Genomic DNA, 25,058 nt, shown 5'->3' with positions numbered 1-25,058 from the left:
TTAAATTAAAAAAATAAATAAATATTTGAATAAAATAATTAGTGTTTGTTTACCGCGAAAATGAGAGAGAAAATAAAGGGGGCGGATTTTGGGGTCCGATTCGCAAGCTTTTCCATGGTCAATTCGAGATCAAACCAATTTCCTTTCCGCGTCTCCCGTTTCTCTCCCTCCTATATTCATCTCTCTTCTTCTTCTTCTTCCAGCCTTCATTCGCAAGCTTTCTTTGTTTGATTTCTTCATCTTTTATCTCCGCGCTGTTCATTGATCCTGTTCTTATTGATCTTCATTACGATGTGATTCATTCGCTCTCGGCCTGCCTCGAAGCATTTCACGGCTGGCTTTGACAATTTCCTCGATCTTGTTGGGGTTTCCTTCGTCGATTGGATTCTCAAGCCGAGCAGCAGCAATGGTGTATGCATCTACTCATAACAAGAACATGCACGCCCTTCTAACAGCCAAACTCACCAAATTGACTCTCCCTTCCTCTTCTTCTTCTCCTCCTCCTCCTCCTCCCCCTCCTCCTCCTTCTTCTTCATCCACGGCCGCCCTTCTTGACTTCGACTTCTCTGACGTATTCGGCCCCACAAATTCCTCTTTACCATCTTTCCCCGGGGACCCACAGCACAATGAACAACAACCAGCGGTCATTCATAACAGATCTCACTCATTTGTGGGTCCGTCTCCACGGTTAACTCCCCCGTCTTCCCTTTCTTTTTTCCGGGAAGTTAAATCACAGATCGAGGAGGAAGAAGATGACCTAGAAATCTCGACTGGCGATGGAGTTCAAAAGGAGAAGGGGGCGGATGAGAGCGAGAATGACGGTGGAGAAAATTCAGAGGGGAAGGTTGGAGTTGGGGATTTCGATATTCTTCGAGTTGTGGGAAAAGGGGCGTTTGGGAAGGTCTTTCTAGTGAGGAAGAAAGGGGATTCGAAAGGAAACGGTCCCAATAATGATGGGATTTACGCCATGAAAGTGATGAGAAAGGATACCATTATAAAGAAGAATCATGTGGATTATATGAAGGCTGAGAGAGATATTCTCACAAAAGTTTCGCACCCTTTCATTGTTCAACTCCGCTACTCTTTCCAGGTTCTAACATTTCTTTCTCTTCTACCTCCTTGATTGCTTAGACGAACTTGTATTTGCTTATCTTTGCGTGTTTGTTTTGATTCGCAGTCCAAATCAAAACTCTATTTGATTCTTGATTTCATAAATGGGGGGCATCTGTTCTTCCATCTGTACCGGCAGGGGATCTTTAGGTACCTTCCAATCTCAGTTAGGAGCTTGTTTTTGATACTTTAGGAACATTGTTTGATCTGGATTATGGGTTGTTTTGATTAGTGAGGATCAGGCAAGGGTCTATGCTGCTGAGATCGTGTCAGCTGTTTCGCATCTTCATGACTGCGGCATTGTGCACCGGGATCTCAAGCCTGAGAACATTCTTATGGATGCTGATGGCCATGTAATGTCATGGCTTTCTTCTTAAATTGTACAAACTAATGAATGTTCTTCCTGCGTTCCTGAATCTTGAATGTTTGTGCAGGTTGTCCTTACGGATTTTGGACTGGCAAAGGAAATTGATGAATCGAGTCGGTCGAATTCGTTGTGTGGAACAACAGAATACATGGCTCCGGAAATCTTGCTTTCTAAAGGTCACAACAAGGATGCTGATTGGTGGAGCGTCGGAGTTCTTTTGTATGAGATGCTTAGTGGCAAGGTACGTGAATGGCAAGTCTGTCCTAAGAATGAGAACTATAGGAATTTCAATGAACCTAGTTTAGAAACTCAACCTCATTTGTGATGTTTGGTGTGAGATCCCACGTCGGTTGGAAAGGGGAACGAAACATTGCTTATAAGGGTGTGGAAACTTCTTCCTAGCAACAATAGTGCTTATAAGGGTGTGGAAACCTCTTTCTAGCAACAATAGTAAGGCTGACGATAATAGGGCCAAAATGGACAATATTTGTTAGCATTGAGCTTGGGCTGTTACAAATAATATTGTAACGGGTCAAAACAGACAATATCTACTAACGGTAGGCTTGGTCTGTTATAAATGGTATCTGAGCTAGACACTGGTCAGTGTGCTAGCGAGGACATTACGTCCCCCAATGGGGTGGATTGTGAGATCCCATATCGGTTGGAGAGCGGAACGAAACGAAACATTCTTTGTATGAAAACCTCTTCCTAACAATATTTGCTAGCGTTGAGCTTGGACTATTAGACTTGGAAATTTGGACTACTAAGACTTGGCAACTCTGAATTGGAGTCCATTCATTATCACAATCCAAATGCTTGTTTTGATTGTGGCTGGTGATGTTTGCTTATGTTTTTTACTATATGCAGCCACCATTCACACACGCTAATAGAAAGAAGCTTCAAGAGAGAATAATCAAAGAGAAAGTGAAACTTCCATCATACCTGAGCACTGAAGCTCACTCTTTGCTCAGAGGGGTAAGCTGAGAGAGAACTCCATTTTCGTCTGTAGTAATCTTTATTTTCATGACCGATATAATGGGAGTTCTTGTTCTTCACAGCTATTACAAAAGGATCCTTCTAAAAGATTGGGAAGTGGACCCAACAGAGGGGCGGACATAAAAAATCACAAATGGTTTCGACCTGTGAACTGGAAGAAATTGGAATGTAGGGAGCTGCAACCAAAATTCAAGCCGGATGTCAAGGGAAATGACTGCACAGCAAATTTTGATAATTGTTGGACGACGATGCCCCCCGACGACTCGCCAGCTCCAACGCCAACCGACGGAGGACACTTCCACGGATACTCGTATGTTGCTCCAGACCCTTGGCTTTCATCATCTGGATAGATAGATTGGAGATGAGGACGGGGGAATCTTCTTATTATACTATACTATACTGGTAAATGCAACTGTATGTACATCTCCTATACTATACTGCCATTAAGTTATTGCCTACTTCACAATCTCTCCGGTAGCTTCAAATATGTATTCTAAGCTTTCACGTTCTTTCTCTGTCTCACCATGTAGTATTGGATATGATATGAACAACGCTGCATTTCTTTTTACATATACATCTTTCTCAAGTGTTAATTAAAGTTGATTTTACACTTCTTGTCACTCACTTTATTTATTTGGATCCATTTCATCTTGTTGCATCACATCACATTATTGATGGATTATGACCTTAAATAATGTGGAACTAGCATCCATGTTTCACTTTGTTTGTCCTCAAAGATTGAAGTCTGAAGTTTGGTGAGTATTCATTCAGATGTCTAGAATGGTCTTTTGTCAACATCACTAAATTTTAGGTTCGGAAATGGTTAAAAACATAGAAAGATAAGATTCCAAACTATAAATCAATACCATAGAGAGAGAGAGAGAGAGATGAGATTCAAGAGCAGTACAAAAGGATAAACATAGCACATGCTAGAAACTAGGGGGTTTCATTAAATTCGATAAGGTTCTGCTACTATTAATTAGAAGCTTTAAATCTCATTTAAACCCTATTCGACCTCGACCACAGGAAAATGGAGTAAGCTTGGATTTCATGCCTAAAATAGACTCAAACTTAGTTAAAAACAATGGTCTCAAAAGAAAGGGTGAGCTAAAGCTCGGACTTCATTGCACAAATTATTACATGGAATAAAGGTTATTGAAGATGAGATGAAGAGAACCAAAACCACATAAATATACAGAATACACGGCCCCGATACCCCATATTCTCAGAGTTAAAGATGCGTCAAAACAATAGACAACGGACAGCCATCATGCTCCATCACTGTGGATGTGGAGATCAAAGCCATACTGGGGAATTTTGCCTCCTTCCCTCTTTTTCACATACATCATCGCAACCACCACCCATTTATCCAACTTGGATATTCTTTCCTTCAAACTACAACCGAGCCCACGAGACAACAGACCCACCAAATACAGTCTTTTCTAATTCTAACAGAGAATAGCGTGTCATTATTTCCGTCAGTAACCAGCTACCGACAAGAACAGCGAAATCATCAAGAATCTAGCTTACACAGATGCCATCAAAAACATGGAGCAACTCCCTTTTAGCGGGTCTGCACTGGATCGATCAGATTCAGTCGCCTAATAATTTCTGTGGTCTCTAGCCCCATTCTCTCTAATTAAATTGTCAATAACTTTTCCCAGATCTGTAAATTATCAAGCAGCACTTATGATGCCCTCACCATTATTGAAACTAGGCATGGACTGGAAAGTTGAGTGTCTTGTTGAAGCCTCCCTCTGCTCAGATGTTAATGCAAGGCGAAGAGATAGAGCTGATGACTCCATTGCTGAGTTTGAGTTCAAGTTTGGAGTTTGATCAGAGGAATAGATGGAATTCGTGAGGCCAAGCTTCAGTGGTCCATCTTTTTCTGTGCTTACTTCTCCAGGACCACCACCCTTTTCCATCGGATTCTTGGTTGGAGTGGCAAATGGTGTTGGCCCAAATGAAAATGGTAAAGTTTGCAACGCCGGAATTACATTGTTCTTGGAAATTTCGAGTTGGTTTGATGGAGTCAAGGAATGGGATTGAGAAGCAGTTTCTTGAAGCTGCACCGAATTTTCAACCATAGGAACAGCCGTGACCTAATACGAAGGACAGAGGAAAATCAGAGTTATCATGAAAATCGAACTTTGTTGGGGTTGGTGGGAGGTAAAACGAGATTTTGAGTTATAACAGTCAAGTCTTTCATTTGTCAACTAAAGAACAGTAGCTAAACATATCGAAATCAATTACGCAATTTGGTCCTTTAAAGGTCAATGTCCGCCTCTAAGAAAATGTACGACTTAAACAAAATTTCGATCCATCATCATAGAGTAATTCGTAATGGATTTCGTAAATAGCCAGGTTACTTGATTATTTAAACCAGTCATCTAGCTGACTTCCAATCAAAGACCATTTTCATCTTGATCGTCGAAAAATTCGGGATGAAGACCTCCGATCAGTAATTCAACAATCAAACAGACGGCATATATAAATTGAATGGCAAGTATTCGTAAGTTACTGTGTCCGTCGTGATGTCAAAAAGACTAGATCTACGGCGACGGCGATTTAGATTGCTCCGGCGAAGATAGTATTTCTGCGCGTGGCTAGCGACCTGAGTTGGGGTGCGAGTCTTAACAAAGTTCCTAGAAATTCCTCTCCAATCCCCCTTCCCCACTTGTTGCAGTCCAATTAAAAACAGCTTGTGCTCCTCCTCAGTCCAAGGCACACCTATTACCATCGACACAGTAATTTCAGAACGAAAACTCCAGTTTCTTTCCGTACGTTCCGATCACATAACAGAGATACTCTACTACTCAGTTAAATATATCGAAAAATTGAACAATAAATAAACCAGAAGAATCAGGAGGAAAAGAACCAGAAACCAGAAGAAAGACAGAGACAGAAGGCGATCGGAGATCCGAAGCTGAGTCGTACCTCGCTTGCGCTCACGTTCGCGGTTCCCACAGGCGTTGGGAACAGCATCATCCGCAGAGGCATAACCAGCAGCAACAACATCTTTGTGATTGACGGAAACGGGGTCGTTCATGTTATCGTTGGCGATTACATCGGCGGCCTCATGAGGTTGCTCGTACTGCGACAGATTATTCAAACTCACACTCTTCCTCATCGAATCCACCACCACTCTGACACCAAACAGCATGATCTCACCAGGACCTCCGCCACCGATCTCGGTGGCGGCGGATTCGTTGACGGCGGCGGTGATGCTTCGCATGATCACGTGGAGACGAGGACGATGAACACAGGGTTGACAGCGAGAGGGTTTGTGAAAAGCATAAAAGTGGAGAGGGAAACTTAGCGGATACGAATGAGGAAGCGATTTGCAGAGAGAGGCAGGTGTATATATAGGAGGAGGGGAAAGAGACGAAGCTCAAGCTGCACACGCGGCACGTGGTGGTCGCTGCAGACACGCCTCAGGATAAAACGTGTTGATTCTAACATTATATATTTCTCGGATAAATAAAAAAATAACCAATATTAATTAATATAACTATTTAAACATATACCATTTATTCCTTTATATTGTTCATTTAAATTGGATCCATATTTCAAATGGTGTGCTTCACAATAATATATTATTATTTCTGACGTGTTAATAGTTATTTTGGCCTGTCGTCCGCCTCACAGTTTTAAAACGCGTTACTAGAGACATGTTTCCACCCCATATTTTATTTTCCACTAATGTGACATCTCACGATCCACCTCTTAGGCCCAACATCCTGGTTGGCACATGTTTAGCTCTTACATTTGTGATAGTTCAAGCCCACTGTTAATAAATATTGTCAACTTTGACTCGTTATATATAGTCATTAGCCTCACGTTTTAAAACATGTCTACTACAGAGAGGTTTCCACACTCTTATAAGCATTATTTTATTCCTCTCTTCAAGCGATGTGAGATCTCGCATTCGTCAACTCTTTTATCAAGATACCATTACCTTAACCCATGATGACTTTTTTTCATCGATTTGACAATTGAATTTCTCTATAAATGAAAAAAAGGGTGCTTTGGAACAGAAGTAATCACCAATGAGAGGACAAAAAAATGGGACAAAGATAGGAAAGACTTTCCATCTCTGCCCCTAAACCTCTCTAGGCTTTTTTTTAATTAACTTACGTCATTAAAAATATAACAAAATTCAAAGAGCATTTTAAAATAGTGCTATGAATATTATAAGTTCAGTAAGTATATAATATAATTATTATCTAATATGTGAACACCGATACCTCAACATTTGGTATCTCTTCACGCATCTCAAGGAACCTTTTAAAAAAAATGATAATAAAAATAGATATAATGTCCTTATCTTATATTATACAGTTGGTGTAATATTTAATTCCCAACTTCCAATTATTTAAAATTCCTATTTTCAAATATCGTCATTTTAATTTCATGTTTATAATTAGATATGATTTTTAAAAAAATAAAAATTGTAGGGAAAACTGCGACTTATTAATATATATATATATATATACTTTGATTAATTATATTATAACTAGTTTATTAAAATTTGGTAAGATAAATTATATATTTAAAACATTGTATTAAATAATATAAGTTCCAAACTAAGAGATTAAAAAGATAATTCTATTTTTAAAAGGAAAATAAAATCATGTAACACTTGCCGTGTTACCCCACGTGTTAATGAACTTTGACCACATCAACGATCCAACGGCTCCTGATGGTGGCCGGCCTAATGGCGCGCGCGAGGCGCCAAAAGAGAGCGAAATACCGATTTTAGAGTTCACGCGGGTACGTGATTGTGGGATCTGATGGTGGCAATTTGGTAAAACCGTAAAAGCGAGGATTTGATCTCTTCTCAAATTTTCAAGTCTTCTTCGTCTCGGCTTCCGTCTGAAAGTTCTCGGAAATGTTTCAATATGGGCGATTTCGAGGTGATTTTCCTGTTAAGATTTTCAATAAATCAAATCAATATAGGCTTTCTGCTCCTTTGATTCTTTTTCTCATTTCGGAATGTTTTGATTTTGTTTGTGTTTCTCTTTTTCGGAGTTTAATCTTGTTGGTTATTGAATGCTTAGATGTCGACGGCCTTGAAGAATGCCTATGCGTATGAGGCCGCAATACGGCGAAAGAAGCGGTGGCATTGATCTTGGTTTTGGAGAAGAAAGGTATTAGTTTTCGATAGGAAATTTTTTCACGAACAAGGATGAAGCATTTCTGATGCTTGTTAGACGCCCAAAGAATACTGGATTCTTTGATTTTGTCTAGTGTTTTCGTATGTCTGTGCTATTTAGAGATTTTTAGGGCTCATATTTGGTAACTGGTACAAACGTTTATATAACCGTTATCTACTTCGGTTTCTGGTGTTGATTTCCTGAAAAGATTGTTCGAAGACACTTTTTCGGTTTTCTTTTATTCTGTGCGCTATACAGAGGAAATAAGTTGTTTCACACTTGTCATTGTTGAGGATTATTGGGAGTGAGTCCACGTTGGTTAATTTAGTGGAAGATCATGGGTTTATCAGTGAGGAATACTATCTCCATTGGTTTGATTGAGGCCTTTTGGGGAAGCCTAAAGTAAAGCCATGAGAGCTTATGCTCAAAGTGGACAATATCATACCATTGCGGAAAGTCGTAATTTCTAACCGTCATTGTGTGATCTTGTGATCCCTTATGTAATAATCTAGTACCTTTCTATTATGATTTACTCTACTATGGCTGTGCAACTTTTTGTAATTTCAGTGGTTTACTTTAGCCTCAGATTGGAGAACCAGATGCTGTAGTGATAATCGAAGATATTGGGTAAGAGTTGCGAGAAGTTACAAGTAAATTGGAGAAAGTGATGAACAGGAAACACAAACTGTGAATGAGAATAAATTGGTAGGAAATATTACTACCAAGATAGACATATCATTACGGCCTCAGAATTCTATTGGTCGTAGTGAGTCCACGATTATCTTAAATGGTTCTCCTCTGGAACAAGCGACATCTCATGACTTGTGGAATGGACATGTCAGGTAAGTGTATGTTAAAGGTGCACGTGGGACTAACTTTTCCTTTAATAAAATGAGTAGCAATAAAGCAGAACCTTTTAGAAATTACTATACTTACATAGAAATCTGTTCTGTTGAAAAATCTATTTTCTTGGACAGGCTAATGATTCCTCTCATGAAATACTTAGCAGAACTGCAGAAGAGATGAGAAAACCTAAGCGACACGAGCAAACGTGTGTGTTGAATATGAACGTGATGCAGAAAGATGATACTGATACTTGAGTGAGACTTTTCAGAAAAAGAAAAAGAGTACTCAGACATGGGATTAAATATTATCCTTTAAACAGGTCAGCCATGAGAATGTACGAAATATCAGTCTTTTATTTCTCCAAAATTCCATTATGAAATATCAGTTGTCAGTCAGCAGATAATTCTTCTATGATGATGATCACGATACTTATACTCTGAATTATAAAACTAGAGAAGATAAAAATATAGATAGAATCTGCAATCTTAGAAAAGCTCTCCAAATCAGGTCCTTTACTAGCGAGGCCATGGAAATACATTATCACCTGTTCTTCGTTGCTTTGGAATTCCATTTTCAGATAACTTTAATCAATCGAGGGAAAGTGTTTACACCACATGTAGATGCCAAAAGTGATATGGGAGCCAGTGAAACCTTTTAGAATGCTTACATCTCTACAAACAATGAAATTGTCATAGATAAGTTGGATATGATTTAGCCTGGAATTTTTGTACTTCGAAAGTTTAAATCCAGCTTGCGAAACTGATATTGAAACTGTTAATGGCTTGTTAACTAAGTTTGAAAGAACTGCTTCTGATTTGAATGATGACTCCCACAGGCAACGTTTAAACATTTACTTTCTCAAGCACACAATTTGTAGAAAGCACAAGGACTTGTTGAATAATTCAGATGGTAATTCTTCTTGAAATTGGAGCATTTAAAAAGGAAGATGGGGACGGTAGAGACTTAGAACTGAAGCTTCATGGTTGAAATATCTTAAGACAGTCGGCAACCACCATGCTTAGCACGTCAGGTTGGTTGTTTTTCTTTTTTGAAATTCTATTGCGCTACTATAATTTATTACCTCATAGTTATATCTTTATTTAATAATTTAATTTGAAACTCACTAGAAAGCTCTTGAATACTGTGCTGGGAATTGTGCTCTGCCTGAAATGGAGCCTTACGGTCCAGACCATTTTATTTGCACTTCGAATCTCTAGATCTTAATACATTCTCACAATAAAATTCTGTTGCTCATCAGATAATTATGCTACATTCTGACCTTTTCCTAAATTTGTTCATCTCATTAGTTTATTTTAATCCATCATATTGAGCAATCAATGAGCTGGATAAAGTCTGCATTCTGTTCAATTTTTAGGTATAAAACAAGATGAATACTTTCCAAAGTTGGATTTTATCATAAAACATGTAAGTTCTATCTCTGTGGTAATTCAGTGGTCGTGAATTCGTAATGTCCTAGTGAATGATTCAAGAGTCTTTTAGTCATGTTTACATCTTGAAGGTTGTTATATTCAATAATTGTAGTTATGTTTAGCTGCTTCTCCCTTTTCCATCATTAGAATAGAGTTGTTTCTTTCCCCTCCCAAGCGTTTGAATGTGCAAATGAGACTGCTCTTCCAATCGCATTGCCAGAGTATCCGTCAAGTGAGGGTTGATTGACACTTTCAAACATTGTTTTGGATAGGCAATAGTCATTTTATTGTCAACAGGAGCGAGTTAAAGAAAAAGAAGCTTAGCGTTCATGTAGGAAAGTAAGGGAAACACAAAGCCAGTTACTAGTCCCCCCNCCCCCCCCCCCCCCCCCCTAATGCATAAAGTGTTGAGGAAGGTTCCTTTCCCTTCTTTTGACTTCTCTTGAGCTTCTGTGTGGAACCAACTTCAAAGCAAAGACAAAGATTATATGGAGGAACACCGATAAAGCAATTTCTTGGAGTTTATGGCTTGAAAGAATCGAATTTCCATGAGAGGAATGGACTCTAATTGGCAAAATTTGAATGCCCCTCCTAGACTTCCATTCCCTTTCCAGTTTTGCTTGCGATTTACGCTTATTTGGATGCCTTTCTGCTTACTCCTTCTAGGGGGATAGATTGATTCCTCTTTTTTTTTTAATCTAAACTTATCTTTATATTTTTCATCTCAGCCTCTTTGTAGACTTTTCTTCAACGTCTCTCAGCTTTTCCCCCCTTTGAGTTAAGCTTTCGGGAATTTTTATGTAGTTCCAAATTCGTCACCTTTATGTAAGGAGGAAGAAAAGAGTGCCAGATCACTGGTTCGTCTCAAAAAAGAATATGAAAGAAGAAGCTTAAGTAGGTAATAATTTTTTAGTCGAGTGGTCGAACTTTTCAGCCTAAAGTGAGCATCTTATCCTGTCTGGTAGCGAAGTTAGTGGCAGGCCACAAGGCCTTCAAAGTATCGTCCGTAGAGCATGCCTCTGCATTGCCTTTTTCTTTCTTTTTCTTTTTTTAATCTTATTATTTCATGGATAATTGCTGCTTTTTCATAGAAATGCTAGTTTTTGCCTTCAATTGTGTTAACAAAATCATATCTTGTTCTTTGTAACATTTCATTTTTAACCCTGACTGGCAATTAGATGAGTTTAGGGGGTTTCTTATACCGACGACTGTTCATATTAGTTAAATACGTATAATACACTAAATAAGTTTTTAGGCCTTATAGTTAAACACAAAGAAACAAGATCGAAAAATTCTGATCATATAACTGAACTATAAGATCTTAATTTGAAGCATAAGTTTCTTGATTTTTGGAAGTAGGCTTCTTTAGCATAAGTAATATAGCGTTTGTTAGTTAATAAACACACTATGAACCAGAGGGGAGGGGTGAGGCCTTATCCCCATGTATCTTCCTTCCTTCTGTATAGTCTTCTTTTTTAAGAAATACATTATATTGCTGAAGTGTTCACAAAGCATTGCTTAACATGATGAATAAGTATTGTATGAATTTGAAGGTATTACACTTAATGGTCCTTTCATATTAGTCCATATCTTATGTGTGTTTTTTTTCTTCTCTCTGCACTTAAACCCAAATGGAGTACATCTGTAAGCCAAGTGTAGAAAGGTTTGTTGATTGTGGGTCGAACGTGAACATAATAAATATCAAATTTGGTGGGGAAATTAAATAAGGGATAGGAGAATTCTCAAATGTGAAAGAAATCATTAAAGAATTTTCTGACAGCTTGATACAGGCAAAAATGGTGGCAGTGTTATGTACAATACAGAACTGGATAAGGTTGGAGGAAGAAACCCCTCCATTAATTTTTAAGATAGTTTTGAGTAAGCTGTAATGTTCACTACATCTGACAGTTGAAAGTCTGGAAGTTACTGAGGGTTAAAGTCGATAGGTGGAAATGGAAAAGGGTAAATGTTCTCTCCCATCCATGATTAACTTTTTCACCGCGATAACTTTTTCAGATCAGTTTGATGTGATACGGCAACAGCAAGCACGGAAAACTCTGAAGTTAATTTTTTCTTCTGTAATATCCTCTCTCATCCATAAATATATATATAATCTTCATCCATTATTAAAGTAACATCCCAATATACATATGATGTATATGTCCTGAATCACCCCTCTTGATTTGTTATGTGATGTCCTAGATTGGTTGGGGAGGAAACAAAACCTTTTGTGGAAACCTTTCCCTAGCAAACGCGTTTTAAAGTCTGGAGGAGAAGTTTGAATGGGAAAACTCAAATATGACAATATCTGCTAGCGGTGGGCCTGGGTCGTTACAAATAGTATCAGAACCAGACACCGGACAATGTGCTAGCCTTCTCACTGTTCTCCAAAGGGGAGTAGACACGAGGTGGTGTGCCAGTAAGGACGTTGGGCCCCAAAGAGAGGTGGATTTAGGGGTGGTCCCACATCAATTGGAGGAAGGAAAGAGTGCTAGCAAGTACGCTCGGCCCTGAAAGGGGTGGATTGTGATGTCCACATTGGTTGGGGAGGAGAATAAACCACCATTTATAAGGGCGTGGAAACCTTCCCCTAGTAGACTCGTTTTAAAGCTTTGAGAGGAAGCCCGAAAGGGAAAGTCTAAAGAGGACAATATCTATTAGCGGTGAGCCTGGGTCGTTACATGTTATATAAAAAAATTTCAATTTTCAATGCAGGTATTAAAAGGCTATAAATTGTAGAAAAACATCATAATCATCAACAGTATATTTGTACTCTTTTCCACTTTTAAGTATTGTTTCAACCAATTAAAAAAAATTTGACAAAATGACACCACGGTGAGTAAGTGTGAAGGGAAGAGAAAACGCCTCTTTTTTTTTTTTTTCTTTCTGGTTCATCTGTACATATCAGTAATCACCATTTCGGTATAAACTTCTTGATTATAATTTCCAGAAAACAAATAACAATAGAAGAAACGGAAATTCAACTTTATAACTCATTGAAAATTTTCAGATCACTTGGCTCTTGAACATACCAGAGATAAATCCACATTGGAATGGATTTGATTGTTGCTAAGCAACACAAATCATGTTTAGCTGCTTTCTCATCCATCGCTAGGGTTCCAAGGGGATGAGATTCCCATGGCAAAGGAAAGTGAAAATTTATAGCTGTAAGCCTGTACCAAGTAAAAGCTGTTTGAAGTTCAGTAAATACCATATTCGGCCATCTAAAAGCTATTACCATATGATGTGGGAAGGAGGAGAAAGATTCAAGCCCGTAGAAATTTGCATATGAACAAAGAAAAAAAAGAGAGTGATGAAGCTTAAAGTAAAATAAAAGAGAACGAATTCAGTTCAGAATTTACTCTTTAGTGCCTCCTAGTCAAATCGTTCAAGGAAGTGCTGGCATCGGAGACAACCCTGGATTCACCTTGCCTCACAGCCAGTGGATTCACTATGAAGCCACCCCTTCGCTGGACCTGAAAGCTATGATTCTCCAAATTTATAGATCCAGCATCCCCATTAGTTCCATGGCGATCACCTCTGCTACGCATTGGAGCCAGTGGAGTTACACCACTGGGAATTGAAACCTTTGGTGTTGAACCTCTGCCATTTGCTCTCTTCCAGAACCTTGAGCTAAAAAAATCAGCTCCAGGCAGCATGCAACATGTGATTTTGGGGGTGTTGGCATAAGACATCCTTCCAGTTGATGATGCAGCCAGATCATATGAGATCTCGTCTAATGCCAATTCCAGACCATGCACACGCGTCTCCAGGGATCTCATTCCATTCTGTGAACTCCCAATGAAGTTCTAAATGGTGGATTAGACAAAACACAAGTGAGATATATTGCAGCGAATAATCGATATATTGAACATTGCAAATAATCAAGCGCTGGAAGTAATAGACAACGCAATTTTGAAGTCGGACAGCAAATTGTACTTCAATAAGAAATATACTCAGTGATCTGTCCTTTGGAGTTGTCATATTCCAGATTTGAACATACCTTGTTCTCTGTTTTTTTCCTTTTTGATGATACACCTTGTTTTATGTACTATGCGCCTTGAATATTTCATTTTGGATTCAATGTTCTATGTGCTTGTTGTCAATTGATTTCCAGTATTCTAATGATTCCAATTTCCAAGGAGCGATTTACTATATTGATGCATGCATATGCCTTGCATGATTATCATCTTTAGAATGGGACAATGAGGAAAATATACGACTTCATGAATCAAGCATAAAGAAATGAAAATAAAATTCAACTTCAACACATTTCTTCCAGACTAAGAGTAAAGTTTTTCAGGATTTGGTGCCAACCTGGAGTATGTCTAGAAGACTGGATTGCTGCTTTTCTATTTGATTAAGCTGATTACGGATCAAATGCAATTCTTCAGAGTCTTTGTGGTTCCTGTGCAGATCGTCGGTTGCATTACTTGCTACAACAGGCGATTCAGGGCCCTCCTCGGGACAGGGAACTACGCGAGATCCAGACCTGAACCCACCGAATTTAATTATCTTATCGTCAGAAATCTTATTGAAGAGTGCCCGCTTTGTTTCTGGTTTCGAAATCTTGGTGTTTTCACTAAACCTTCTATCTGGTATGTATTCATCTCTTTCCTTCAGATCTCCTGAGGGAGACTTCCTAACAGAGACTTCCACCTTCCAGTCCAGAGGCTTCTTACGCTCAACCTTTTGGAACATTGACAAACTTGTTTTCTTGTCACCGCCGTTCAAAGCGCTTCTCCTTCTCGCCGTCGTCGCAGACGAGGCATCGGGTGGTGTAGACCTGCCAACCAGGCTACTATTTTTCCTCGGAAGAGGAGCATCAAGACAAGCAGAAGAAATATTCTTGGATCCAGGTAGATAACGTCCATCACTAGCGATTTCTTAAACATAATAAAAGACCAAAATGATCAGAAGAGTGTCAACAATTTCAAAAGACATGCAGGAAATTAGCAAAACATTTACTGAAGATAATGTTAAAACATGCTACCTTTCGAGGAGGATTGGGAATAAGGTGCAGACGCCTCGTCCGAGAGATCAGGAATCTGCTTCCATGCCTCCAGCATCTGACGCATCGCCTCCCGTACGGCCTTGACCTATGTCACAAATTTAGAAAAACAAGATCAAATATCTGAATTCGAGTCATAACTAATTTTTAAAGCCATTGAAAAATTGAAACCTTGTCGAATCGCCGACTCTCGAACGTTTTCAAGCAACCAGCCTTGAATTCCGCCAGAGCATCCCTCTCCATGACTGCTAGTTTACCCAGCGCCTCCGCCGCTGATTTTCTCGCCGCCCAATCCTCACTGCTAAGGAATGTAACCAAGCACGGGACCAAATTTTTCAGAGCTCCATTTCCAAAAGCTCCATCCAATCCAATAATACTCCCGATCATTGTCAAGAGTGCCGCCTTTGCCTTGAAACTCTCGCATTTCAAAAGCTTCTCAAATCTCGGCAAGAGTTTGCCGAGCTTAAGCGGATCCGGATCCGGTGCTGCATCAATTGCCGAAGCCAAAGACAAAGCCACCCCGATCTGCGAATTGGAATCCTGCTCCGTGAAAAGCGAATCAGTTAAAGGCTTCAAAAACGTCGAAAACGGCGGTTTAGTGACATTAGAAGCTAATGCCGCTACGGAGCTAACGCACGCGGATCGAACTGACGAATCAGGATCACGGAACCGGCGAGTAATATTGGAAAGAATCTTCGCAAGGTAAGGAGAAAGATAATTTCCATGAGTCTCCGAGAGAACAGCAAAGAGACGAACGCATTGCTTCCTCACCAGCGATTTATCCGAGGCATCAATTGCGTACATACAGGAAAGGAAAATCGGCAAGGAACTAACGTCAAGACTCCGAGCAATAGATTCAAGCTCGGATGCAGCAAGAGAATAGGTATCTCGGTCGGAAAGCTTGGTGAGGCACGAGAGAATCCGAAGCTTCAGGCTCTGTGTCACGGAGGCGGAGAGAGGCATGGCGAGTGGAATTGTAGACGGATACAGAGTCAGACCTCAGGCGCAAATACGCTCGAAATTCCGGCAACATTGCCGGACAGAACCCGGTAGGTAGAAATGTTTCTCGCGGGGAGTAGGGGAAGAAGATGGGGTCGTGTGGAGAAATAAGCAAGAGTGAGAAAACGCGGGTGCGGCATTAAATTATATTTCATATAATTAACTTATAAACCTAAATTCTAAATTCTGCATTAAATTAATCATAAATTTATACTTCATACATATTTACATTTATTTCTCTCATAACCTTCAAATAAATAAATAAAGGAAACAGAAAAATAAAAACAAAAATAAATTATTTAAATTTATTTTCAACCTTGAAATCGGATCAAAATAATATTTAAACTAAAAATCTTTTATTTTATTTTAATTTAAAAAAAACTATTGATTTATATTATTTAATTTAGGTAGCAATATGTTAGGTTTGACGGCCCATTTTCGGACAAAAGAAAGGCCAAATGAGTTGGACATAATAAACGACGTAGTTTCATTGGTATTTTAGAGGCATTTTTGACAAGGCTGGGCAAGGCCGGGAATTTAGGAAAACGGAGGGATATTTTGGTAAATATTTAAATCAAATCTCGGCCCTCTGTTTTTCCTAGTCTGTGGAAAAGAGCGAGCGAAGCAGAGTAGTTTCCGTTATCCATTATCTCTCTTTCTCCTTCCAAGGTCGTCTTCTCAATTATTCTCGCAAATTAGGGTTTTTCGCGAACTTCTTCCCTTCATTTCGATTTCAACTCTTCAATCATGGTTACTGATTCGATTACCAATGCTTCAGTTTCTTTGGCTCCGAACGCTGGGGATTTGCCCTTGCCCAAGAAGAAGAGGGTGAGGACTCTCTCTCTCTTTATCTTCCGACGTAAATCTTCTAATTTTTTTCTTTTAATTTTAATGCTGATGAGTTTTTTTTTTTTTTTTTTTTTTTTTTTTTTNTTTTTTTCTTTTAATTTTAATGCTGATGAGTTTTTTTTTTTTTTTTGTTTTCTTTTTTCTCTTTTGTTGATGTTCGACTGTTGATTTTCTTTTTCTGATATGTCGTAACTGTTTTGGTGGGGGGTTTCAGGTTAGGTATTCCAAATTGAAGCAGTCCAAGCTTGATGTTCGTCGGGAACAATGGCTTTCTCGAGGTATAACTTATAATTATGTTTTCTTTTGTTGTTAATTGCATATATGTATGGAACGGGATTTATGCTTGTGAGAATTTGTGTTTAATCGATTTGGGTTCACGAGTTATAGGTGCTGTAAAGAACAAAAAATGGAACGAAGACAATCGTCTTGACTCAGTGGTCGTTAAAACGAGGAAAGATGATGATCTTTCCTCTAATAAAATAAATTCGAGGGAAATAGGAGAACAGAACAACAGATCGGTCCACCACCACAGCGATTTTTCAGAGTCGCCGTCTAATAGTCCCCCTAGTCTTGGGAGTAGTATCCTGTGTGGTAATGATTCGGTTCCTCACTTTACTGGGAGTAGCAGTAGTAGTAGTTGCCGAAGCAGCTCTAGTGGTTGTCAGTCGGGGAGTATAACGGAGGAGGAAGAAGGAGATGATGACTGCTTGGATGATTGGGAGGCTATTGCCGATGCCCTAGCCGCCACTGACAAGCAGCATGATCAATGTTCAGAGTCTTCCCCTAGCGGTAATGTTGTTTCTCAATTGGATTCTTGCGGAGACAGCAGAAATGAGTTGGGCGTAGGAGATGGTGACTCGAGTATTGAACTCGGGAAAATTGTGCAGAGGGCTTCGATGAATTGCCGAGCATGGAGGCCTGATGATGCCTTCCGTCCTCAGAGTCTGCCTACGTTATCAAAGCAGCTTAGTTTACCAAATGCAGACCGGCATTTTGGATATGGAGGCATCTCTTTGGCCTGTGGTGGTGTTATGCCTGTGCCTACATCTTGTCCAATTTGCTTTGAAGACTTAGACTTTACAGACTCGAGTTTCTTACCTTGTTTCTGTGGATTTCGGCTTTGCCTTTTCTGTCATAAAAGGATTCTTGAAGAGGATGGGCGCTGTCCTGGTTGCAGGAAGCCATATGATCGTGAACATGTTGACAATGAAACAAATGTAGATGGTGGTAGCCCAACGTTCCTGTTGGCACGTTCTTATAGCATGATTTCAAGGTCTTAGCTAGTGTCCAGTTTCTGTGAGTTTATGTTCATCTGGTCTCACCTTTTTTTTTTTTTTTTTTGTTGTATGTCTCTTGGGTATTATGGTGGTCTGCTCTGCTTTTCATAGCAATAGATGTGGCATTTGGGTGTTGAAGTATGGTTATGAGATTGAGAACCTTTAAACTGATTTGCTTCGTACATGAGTGTGGTTCTTATCTTATGATACATTTGCCAATGTAGAGGACTTATTTCGTACTTGATATGTGAATAGATGAGGTGGTATAGAAATGAATACATGGAATAATGATACAACATTTATTTTTGTCCGCATCTTATTTATTTGTATTTGCATATATTTCATAGAATGCCTGAAACTGTTCTAGTTAGTACTTTCCTCCTTATTCTTGCTGGTTTTATGATACTTAGTGTCGTGATTGACTACTCATATATGGTTTTGTAGCATGTGGCAAGACTCCCAGGCGTATATACACGCTAAAATGAAATGTGGAAATATTTGTAATAACTTCTATGTCACACAACTAATTGTTCAATGCTTTTGATGTACATAGCCAGCACCAGCAGTTGAATGTCTGAGATCAGTCAAAGGTAAAAGCTTAACTTGTTTTGCTTTAGAGTTTAGACATGTTGGTTTACTATTGTTTTAATGACTGTTTTAGGATCTGAGGAGTGAACACTGAACGTGGATTGTTATAGAAGAATCTTTGGTTTGATGCACTTTAACATATCTTCATTGGGTTATAGTTCACTTTTTTTTTTTTCTTCAGAAACTACTCTTACTGTTGATGTTTAATGATTGGGACCCTTAATTGTAACTTTTTGGTTCTAACCTGTTCTATTTTGACAGCGTTCTTTTTTATGTATGTTGATTCTTCTTAATAAAAGTGGGTCCCCCTTTTTCATTCATTTCAAAATGAAAAAAGAACATTTCTTCAAAAATTTATGTCTTCAAGAAATTATGAGCTAAACTTGAAAGACAGTGATGCAGATGACAGTTTGCCTTCGATGGATTGAAATGCCACTTTGAAGCTTCTTGATGAATGACCCATTTTATTTCTCTAATACTAAGCTTGTGGTTGTGTTTTACTGAATATAAAGGGTCTTAGCGTCTGTTCTATACTGGCAGTGGCGGGACATAGTTGCTGGAAGATAGATTCTGTAATTGGTTGATTTTTCCACAGAAATAAATTTCACTATGTAAGCTTGTATATCATGTATTCATTAGGGCATTGGGTAGAGATCTGCCTTTGATTGAGGTCCCATTATCTGTTTTGCTTACGATGGATTGAATAATGTGTTTGCTGAATAACTGCAGCTATGGCTTTTCTAATTCTTTTGAACGAGAACAAGGGTGCTGATCTCAACTTATCTACAATTCTCTATGTATATTGGGCTCTCTGTCGCATAGAGGTAATTATGAAGGATAATCCCATGGAATGTAGGTATGAGCCCCACTTCTATACTGGGTATTCATTTGCTGTTGATATTGACTTAGCTGGTGCAAGTTATTAAGAAGATATTGATTGTTGATGGGTGGTCGTTTTAGTTAAACTATAACAAGTGCTGCGAAAGAATTGAAAGTGGATTCTGAAGAATAAACTATCTGAGTTCTAGAAGACTAACCGACATTTGTCTCCAAGAATTTAAGTACTTAGTAAGATCAGACTACTCCCAGTTCATAGCATCGTCTCTTTTCTCCATCCTCTGAATATCATCCTTAAGACAAGACTGTGATCTGTGTTGTTCAGGAAGTGTCTTCCACCACTCCATGAACGTAGATTTCTTTAACAACATATCCTCTCCAATCTCATTGACCCATCTCTTCATCTTCTTCTCCAGCTCTATGATTTCTCTTGAATGCTCTACATACATTCTGGTTCTGGTTTGGATTTGAAGCTCCTCCACCATTGCCCAAAGAATCGATTCTTCACTGTATTCTGTCATCTTTTGATTATGTTCGAGCCATCTTTGTGTAAATCTGTAACGGTTCGGCCTTCCCATTTTCAGATAAGGACCAGTGTCATCATTCTTAGAGTGCCTGTAGTAATTAGCAATATCTAAAGGCTCAACGAGACGGCGATACTTGGTTCCAAGTTGTATCCATTCGTCATTGCCTTCAAATTCATCTGGGAGCTCATACATTTTGAGCATTCCTAGGATCTCATCCCATATACCTGCTAGCTCAAGCCTTTTGATATTGGCTTTGAAGTCTGTGTCATTCTTTTGGCGTTTGAATGCATCATAATATCCCATACCATCAACCCTACATACAGCTCTGTAGTTTTCTTCTAGCGAATTCAATCCTTTCTCGATATATTGCTTCTTTGCTTCCATCCTTTCTTGGTTTTTCGTCTTTTTCTCTTCGTATGTGCCAGCTGCACGAAGATTCAATAAAGCCCTCGTACTCTGTAATTTCACATTCATGAAAATTAGAATCCAAGGTAGGTCCATGGATGGCAAGTAACAACTTTATCGGGTACGTTGATGCTCTAAGTCGAGAGAGAGAGGTAGAAGATTAAAAAAACTTACTAGGCCGAGTCGATTCAAGGCTTGTGTGATTGGCGTGCTCCTTCCAGTCAAAGACAGAGGAAGCTTGTGCAATTCATCCAGACGAATAGCATGCAGGAGCTCCAAGTTTTGGTGCATTTTAGATTCATACTCCCAATGGTCCTTTAAACTCTGATGAGCTACCTGACCCCGTTCGCTGTCAGAGTTCAACTGACAGGAGTAGAATAATATTTGTAAAACAGCATGCGGGTTGGTCAGCACCACCACCTCATCACTCTCGGTACAGAAAATGTAAGTCCCAAAAGGGCTATAAGGACTCAATTTGATAAAGCTTCTCAAGTTTTCTAGCAAAAGACTAGTGCTTTCCATAAGATGGCAGGCTGCATTGTTTGCCACACTCGATGCATTGCTCATCACTGTACTGAAGAATGCAGTAGTTACATCCCCATTTGACGACGATTCAAGAGATCTCGAGTTCAAGGAGTTGAGGATGGTTTGCAGTTGTACTGGTTGCAAGGAAGGTAGGGGAGCGAGATGGATTCGTGGGACAATGTCGTATCTCATGATGAAGTGTATGAAATGGATAGACCATTTCTCCCTCTTGAGAGCATGGGAGAGAATGAAATTACCAACAAGGGGAGATCCAAATGTGATGCATTTTGGAGGAGTGGAGGAGTTGGTGACTGTGTTTGAGTTTGAGTTCTTTCTTTGCTCTTCCAATAGCCAAATGGTTGCAAGAATGGCTATCGGACCGCCTGCAGAGTGGCCAGTAAACACCACTGCCTTACTCACTCGCATGACCTGACAAACAAAATCCCATTACCAATAGTCAAAAGAAGCAGTTAAGGGTCCGAGATTTGATCATTTGCATCGCATTTAAATTTTAAACTCTAAAAAAAAATGTTTTTTTTTTTTTTTGATTTTATGTCAAATATATTTTTAAATTTTAGATCTATTCGTTATTTATTAAAATAGAAACAAATTTAAATTTTAGAGTAATAAGATATATATAAATTTTAAAAGATTGAATATATAAATGAATAGGTTAAATCATAGATAGAAACAAAATTAAAATTATATAAAATCCGAACTTATTATTAAATCTTGGGAAGGCAAAAGGTTATTATTATTATTAATTTATTCTACGATCAGTTATTATTATTATTTTATTCTATCATCTTTCACTATTGCTCCATCATTGATTTATATGATTACAAAAGTCGATAAGGATTGAATAAATGGAAATTCTCTGAATCCAAAGAACTTTAAGGAAGCGAAATTCGAGGAAATAGGTGGAAAATTTAGGGCAAAGTGTACCTCCTTGATCAGCTTCCCTAAGATAGCTTCAAATCTGTGGAGAAACGCGGAGTTGACGAGCGCATAATCGTTAACGCCGATGCTCCTGATAGACGGAAACAGTTGGGTGTTGATCTTCGTTTCTCCAAAACATGAATCGGAATCGGAATCGGAACCGGAGAACCAGCCTTCCGCAGACCAAGATCCGGGGAAACTGATGATGGAAAAGTCTCTGCTGCTAGTTTCAAGGAGAAATGGCTTCTCTGCATACTTGTGAGCTTTAACGGCGGCCGTCCAGGCGCTTCCGATCAGCTCCGCCTTAAAACCGGTGGCGTCTTCAAGCCTGGCGTGAACCATTTTCCTCTGCTCCGATGATGGTCTCGCCTCCTCCTGCTATCCTCCTCTGCTGCTGCAGCTTGACGAGACTCGCTCTTTTGACTCTGGAGTCTTCGTCTTCGGCATATACCATAAATCAATTATTGGATGTCTTTTCAAATTGCTTGCTGTTTTCCATTCCTAAAAGTTAAAAATGTAATTTCTTTTTTTTTTTTTTATCTATTAATTTTTACATAATAACACCCGCCCATATTTCTAAAATCAGCATAATCAATAAACATAATAATACCTTAGCAGTTGGATGTAGTTTAGCTGAAGGATGCATATAAACATCACCAGTGTGATGATAGCGTCTTTCGTACCATCTCCACTCGCCAATGGGTCGGGTATAAGCCAGAGCATTTCAAGGACATTCTGCAAGGATTCACACACAAAGACTTGGTTATCGAACCGATGAAAATGAATGCGTGTTTCGAATACAACTTATGCAGGCGTTTGATCTGTTCCCAGTAGTCCGTAGTTTCGTACGTATATATAACTGTTTCTTCCCTGCAAAAGGTGATAGGATGTCTTGATCCAATCTTACATAGTCTTTAGTCAAGCTCCTGTTCCATCAAAACTTTGTATTATAACTATAATTCTAGATACATCTCTAACTTCATCAAAATGAATTCAGATGAACTTCCACCCAAAAACGATTTGAGAAGGAGTAAGAAATTCCCGTACCTTTAGTGGGACCGCCGACCATGATCACGGCAACAACTTTCTCCTCTGCGCTTCCCATCGCTAATCGAAGCAAACCCAGATCCCGAAAAGATATTGATCTCTAAATTGAGAACAAACCAAGGAAAACAAGAACAATGCCCAGATTATAGAGAAAGAGAGATGAATAGATACTCTCACCTCACCGACTGATATCGATCTGCCCATCTTCAAGGATTGTAAAATTGGCGTTGCCCCACTTCAGACAAACCAAATTTTCACTGAATCCTCTGTCTTTGTCGCTTGAAGATTCATAAATTTTGAGAGATTAGATGAATGTTGTTACTGCATCAGCGTCTTTTTCATAGAAAAATTTGCGTTTAAGTATTTGGGTGATTATGCGGTGAATTTTAACAACATTTCTTGGATAAAGAATGGGGCGGGAGAAGAAATCAATATGAATCTTCTTGGTTTACTGCACTCATTGCGTCTTTTTCTCTTTCTTTCATCTGGCGCAAGGATCACTAGAAAGTACCTGATTATACTGAAAATTTCTCCATCTTCATATCTAACTTCAGCATTCTGCATTACCAAAAATAGCATTAAATCTTCTAACAAATTCATTCCATAGAACCTCTCCCATCCACCCACCTGCCACTTAACACAACAGTACCTTGCAATGGGTTTGATTCAGTCATCCATGGCAAGAATTTGGAGGTCATTAGCAGCCTCCTCCCTAACAAATCTCCCAAAATCTCTCCCATCCACTACTCCATCTTCTTTTTAACCCCCATTCATCCACTCCATTTTCCTCACACGCAATTGCTTCCTTCTTCCTCCTCACCACACTACACTACACACACCCCTTCCACTTTTCCACATCCAGAGGAAGCAGGTTTTCCCCCACCTCCTTCCTCTTCCGCCATGGCCTTCTTTCACTCTCCCGCTCTTCTTCTTCTACTTTTTCTATCTCTTCCATTCTCAGTTCAATCTCAGCTCTCTCTCGATTATTACCAGAAAACTTGCCCCGATTTTGCACAGATCGTTCATGACACTGTTGCTCGCAAGCACGCTACTAGCCCTGTCACCGCCGCTGCATCTATGCGCCTTTTGTTCAGCGATTGTTTGGTTGGAGGCTGCGATGGCTCTGTTCTTGTTTCATCCAATGTCTTCAACCACGCCGAGCGCGATGCTGAAATCAACCGCGATCTTCCTGGTGACGCCTTCGACGTCGTCACTCGAGCGAAGATCACCTTAGAGCTCTCCTGCCCTGGGATTGTCTCTTGCTCCGACGTGTTAGCGCAAGCGACTAGAGATCTCATCGCGGCTACAGGCGGACCATCGTACAAAGTTGAATTAGGGCGAAAAGATAGCCTCGTCTCGAAAGTTTCAGACGTAGAAGGCAACATTCCGAAACCGAATCAATCAATCGACGAGTTGATCAAGCTATACACAGCGAAAGGCTTCACGATTCAAGAAATGGTAGCGCTATATGGCGGACGCACGATCGGATTCTCAAATTGCAAGGAATTCAGCGACCGGCTCTTCAATTTCAGCAAAAACACACCAACAGATCCTGAGATTAATTCGAAATACGCGGAGGCGTTGAAGAAGTCCTGCGCCGATTACGAGAAGAATCCAGCGAATTCGGCGTACAGCGACCCTGTAACGCCAGGGAAGTTCGACAACGTATACTACAAGAATCTGCTGAGAGGAATGGGACTGTTGGCGTCGGATCAGGCGCTGGTGAAGGATCCGAGGACAAGGAAATTCGTGGAGATGTATGCAGGAAATGAGGCATTATTCTTCAAGGATTTCGGACACGCGATGGAGAAGATGAGCGTTCGAGAGGTGAAAACTGGCGGGAAAGGAGACGTGAGGACAAGATGCGATGCGTTCAATTCAATCAACCATTAGCCCATTTTGGCTTTTCATAAATAAGTCATTCTTTTAAAAAGGGGATTTTTTTCTTTGTTTTTTTTCGTAAGATTGATTTGGAGAAGAACATTGTAGAGAGTTTATTAATGGAAGAGAGTGAGAGGAAGAGGAAAAGATCTTTTTGTAATTGTGGTTATTTCATGTTTTAATGAACTGAATTTTCTTTTTTACTCTTCTTTTATTTTTATTGTTTACATTTTTTTTTAAAGAAGAGAAAAAGATTCAAAAACTGTAG

The 25,058-nt window shown here is 39.4% G+C and overlaps 6 protein-coding genes and 1 long non-coding RNA gene across 17 annotated transcripts; 4 read left to right on the top strand and 3 right to left on the bottom strand.

The window, feature by feature from the left end:
- The first annotated feature begins 54 nt into the window (after positions 1–54).
- On the top strand, positions 55–3,045 carry LOC111440587 (serine/threonine-protein kinase AtPK1/AtPK6-like). Of its 2 annotated transcripts, XM_023077564.1 has the most exons (7): positions 55–199; positions 480–1,090; positions 1,178–1,260; positions 1,343–1,463; positions 1,545–1,718; positions 2,345–2,452; positions 2,536–3,045. In XM_023077564.1, the coding sequence occupies exons 1-7, from the start codon at positions 61–63 to the stop codon at positions 2,821–2,823; spliced, it is 1,524 nt and encodes a 507-aa protein (XP_022933332.1). In that variant the 5' UTR covers positions 55–60; the 3' UTR covers positions 2,824–3,045. The 2 variants fall into 2 exon arrangements, with proteins under 2 accessions (XP_022933332.1, XP_022933334.1); XM_023077566.1 differs by having other exon boundaries at positions 110–1,090.
- A 518-nt stretch (positions 3,046–3,563) lies between these two features.
- Positions 3,564–5,815, bottom strand: LOC111440633 (transcription factor MYB1R1-like). 2 transcript variants are annotated; one of them, XM_023077578.1, is made up of 4 exons: positions 5,411–5,815; positions 4,995–5,203; positions 4,322–4,575; positions 3,564–4,285 (listed from the first exon to the last, which is right to left on the bottom strand). In XM_023077578.1, exons 1-4 carry the CDS (start codon positions 5,706–5,708, stop codon positions 4,150–4,152), a joined length of 897 nt encoding a protein of 298 aa, XP_022933346.1. In that variant the 5' UTR covers positions 5,709–5,815; the 3' UTR covers positions 3,564–4,149. The 2 variants fall into 2 exon arrangements, with proteins under 2 accessions (XP_022933346.1, XP_022933345.1); XM_023077577.1 differs by having other exon boundaries at positions 3,564–4,575; positions 5,411–5,814.
- A 1,432-nt stretch (positions 5,816–7,247) lies between these two features.
- LOC111440655 lies at positions 7,248–14,292 on the top strand. 6 transcript variants are annotated; one of them, XR_002710005.1, is made up of 6 exons: positions 7,248–7,389; positions 7,534–7,623; positions 8,210–8,471; positions 8,607–8,809; positions 9,311–9,505; positions 12,916–13,125. It is a non-coding gene; the product is annotated as an uncharacterized LOC111440655 (long non-coding RNA). The 6 variants fall into 6 exon arrangements; XR_002710002.1 differs by lacking the exon at positions 12,916–13,125 and adding an exon at positions 14,209–14,292 and having other exon boundaries at positions 7,250–7,389; positions 8,607–8,794; XR_002710003.1 differs by lacking the exon at positions 12,916–13,125 and adding an exon at positions 11,686–11,892 and having other exon boundaries at positions 7,250–7,389; positions 8,607–8,794.
- LOC111440538 (TORTIFOLIA1-like protein 3) lies at positions 12,793–16,069 on the bottom strand. Of its 3 annotated transcripts, XM_023077560.1 has the most exons (6): positions 15,088–16,069; positions 14,899–15,004; positions 14,494–14,791; positions 14,223–14,397; positions 13,268–13,714; positions 12,793–13,094 (listed from the first exon to the last, which is right to left on the bottom strand). In XM_023077560.1, exons 1-5 carry the CDS (start codon positions 15,877–15,879, stop codon positions 13,271–13,273), a joined length of 1,815 nt encoding a protein of 604 aa, XP_022933328.1. In that variant the 5' UTR covers positions 15,880–16,069; the 3' UTR covers positions 12,793–13,094; positions 13,268–13,270. The 3 variants fall into 3 exon arrangements, with proteins under 3 accessions (XP_022933328.1, XP_022933322.1, XP_022933324.1); XM_023077554.1 differs by having other exon boundaries at positions 14,223–14,791; XM_023077556.1 differs by having other exon boundaries at positions 12,793–13,078; positions 14,223–14,791.
- Positions 13,905–22,618, bottom strand: LOC111440567 (protein EDS1L-like). 2 transcript variants are annotated; one of them, XR_002709959.1, is made up of 4 exons: positions 21,869–22,618; positions 20,573–21,352; positions 19,644–20,449; positions 13,905–13,914 (listed from the first exon to the last, which is right to left on the bottom strand). XR_002709959.1 is itself a non-coding variant. In XM_023077562.1 (3 exons), the coding sequence occupies exons 1-3, from the start codon at positions 22,202–22,204 to the stop codon at positions 19,709–19,711; spliced, it is 1,857 nt and encodes a 618-aa protein (XP_022933330.1). In that variant the 5' UTR covers positions 22,205–22,618; the 3' UTR covers positions 19,563–19,708. The 2 variants fall into 2 exon arrangements, 1 of the variants encoding a protein (XP_022933330.1); XM_023077562.1 differs by lacking the exon at positions 13,905–13,914 and having other exon boundaries at positions 19,563–20,449.
- On the top strand, positions 16,517–18,353 carry LOC111440610. Its single transcript, XM_023077572.1, has 3 exons — positions 16,517–16,743; positions 16,979–17,042; positions 17,152–18,353. Exons 1-3 carry the CDS (start codon positions 16,663–16,665, stop codon positions 18,042–18,044), a joined length of 1,038 nt encoding a protein of 345 aa, XP_022933340.1. The 5' UTR covers positions 16,517–16,662; the 3' UTR covers positions 18,045–18,353.
- Positions 22,619–22,909: 291 nt separating the features above from the next.
- On the top strand, positions 22,910–24,988 carry LOC111440622 (peroxidase 41-like). The gene has a single exon (XM_023077575.1). The coding sequence runs from the start codon at positions 23,810–23,812 to the stop codon at positions 24,800–24,802; it is 993 nt and encodes a 330-aa protein (XP_022933343.1). The 5' UTR covers positions 22,910–23,809; the 3' UTR covers positions 24,803–24,988.
- Positions 24,989–25,058: the final 70 nt, after the last annotated feature.

The sequence above is a fragment of the Cucurbita moschata genome, unplaced genomic scaffold (assembly GCF_002738365.1).
Source record: "Cucurbita moschata cultivar Rifu unplaced genomic scaffold, Cmos_1.0 Cmo_Scf00003, whole genome shotgun sequence".
NCBI lineage: Eukaryota > Viridiplantae > Streptophyta > Magnoliopsida > Cucurbitales > Cucurbitaceae > Cucurbita > Cucurbita moschata.
The sequence above is the reverse complement of the archived record's forward strand: the minus strand, read 5'-3'. Positions and strand labels throughout refer to the sequence as shown.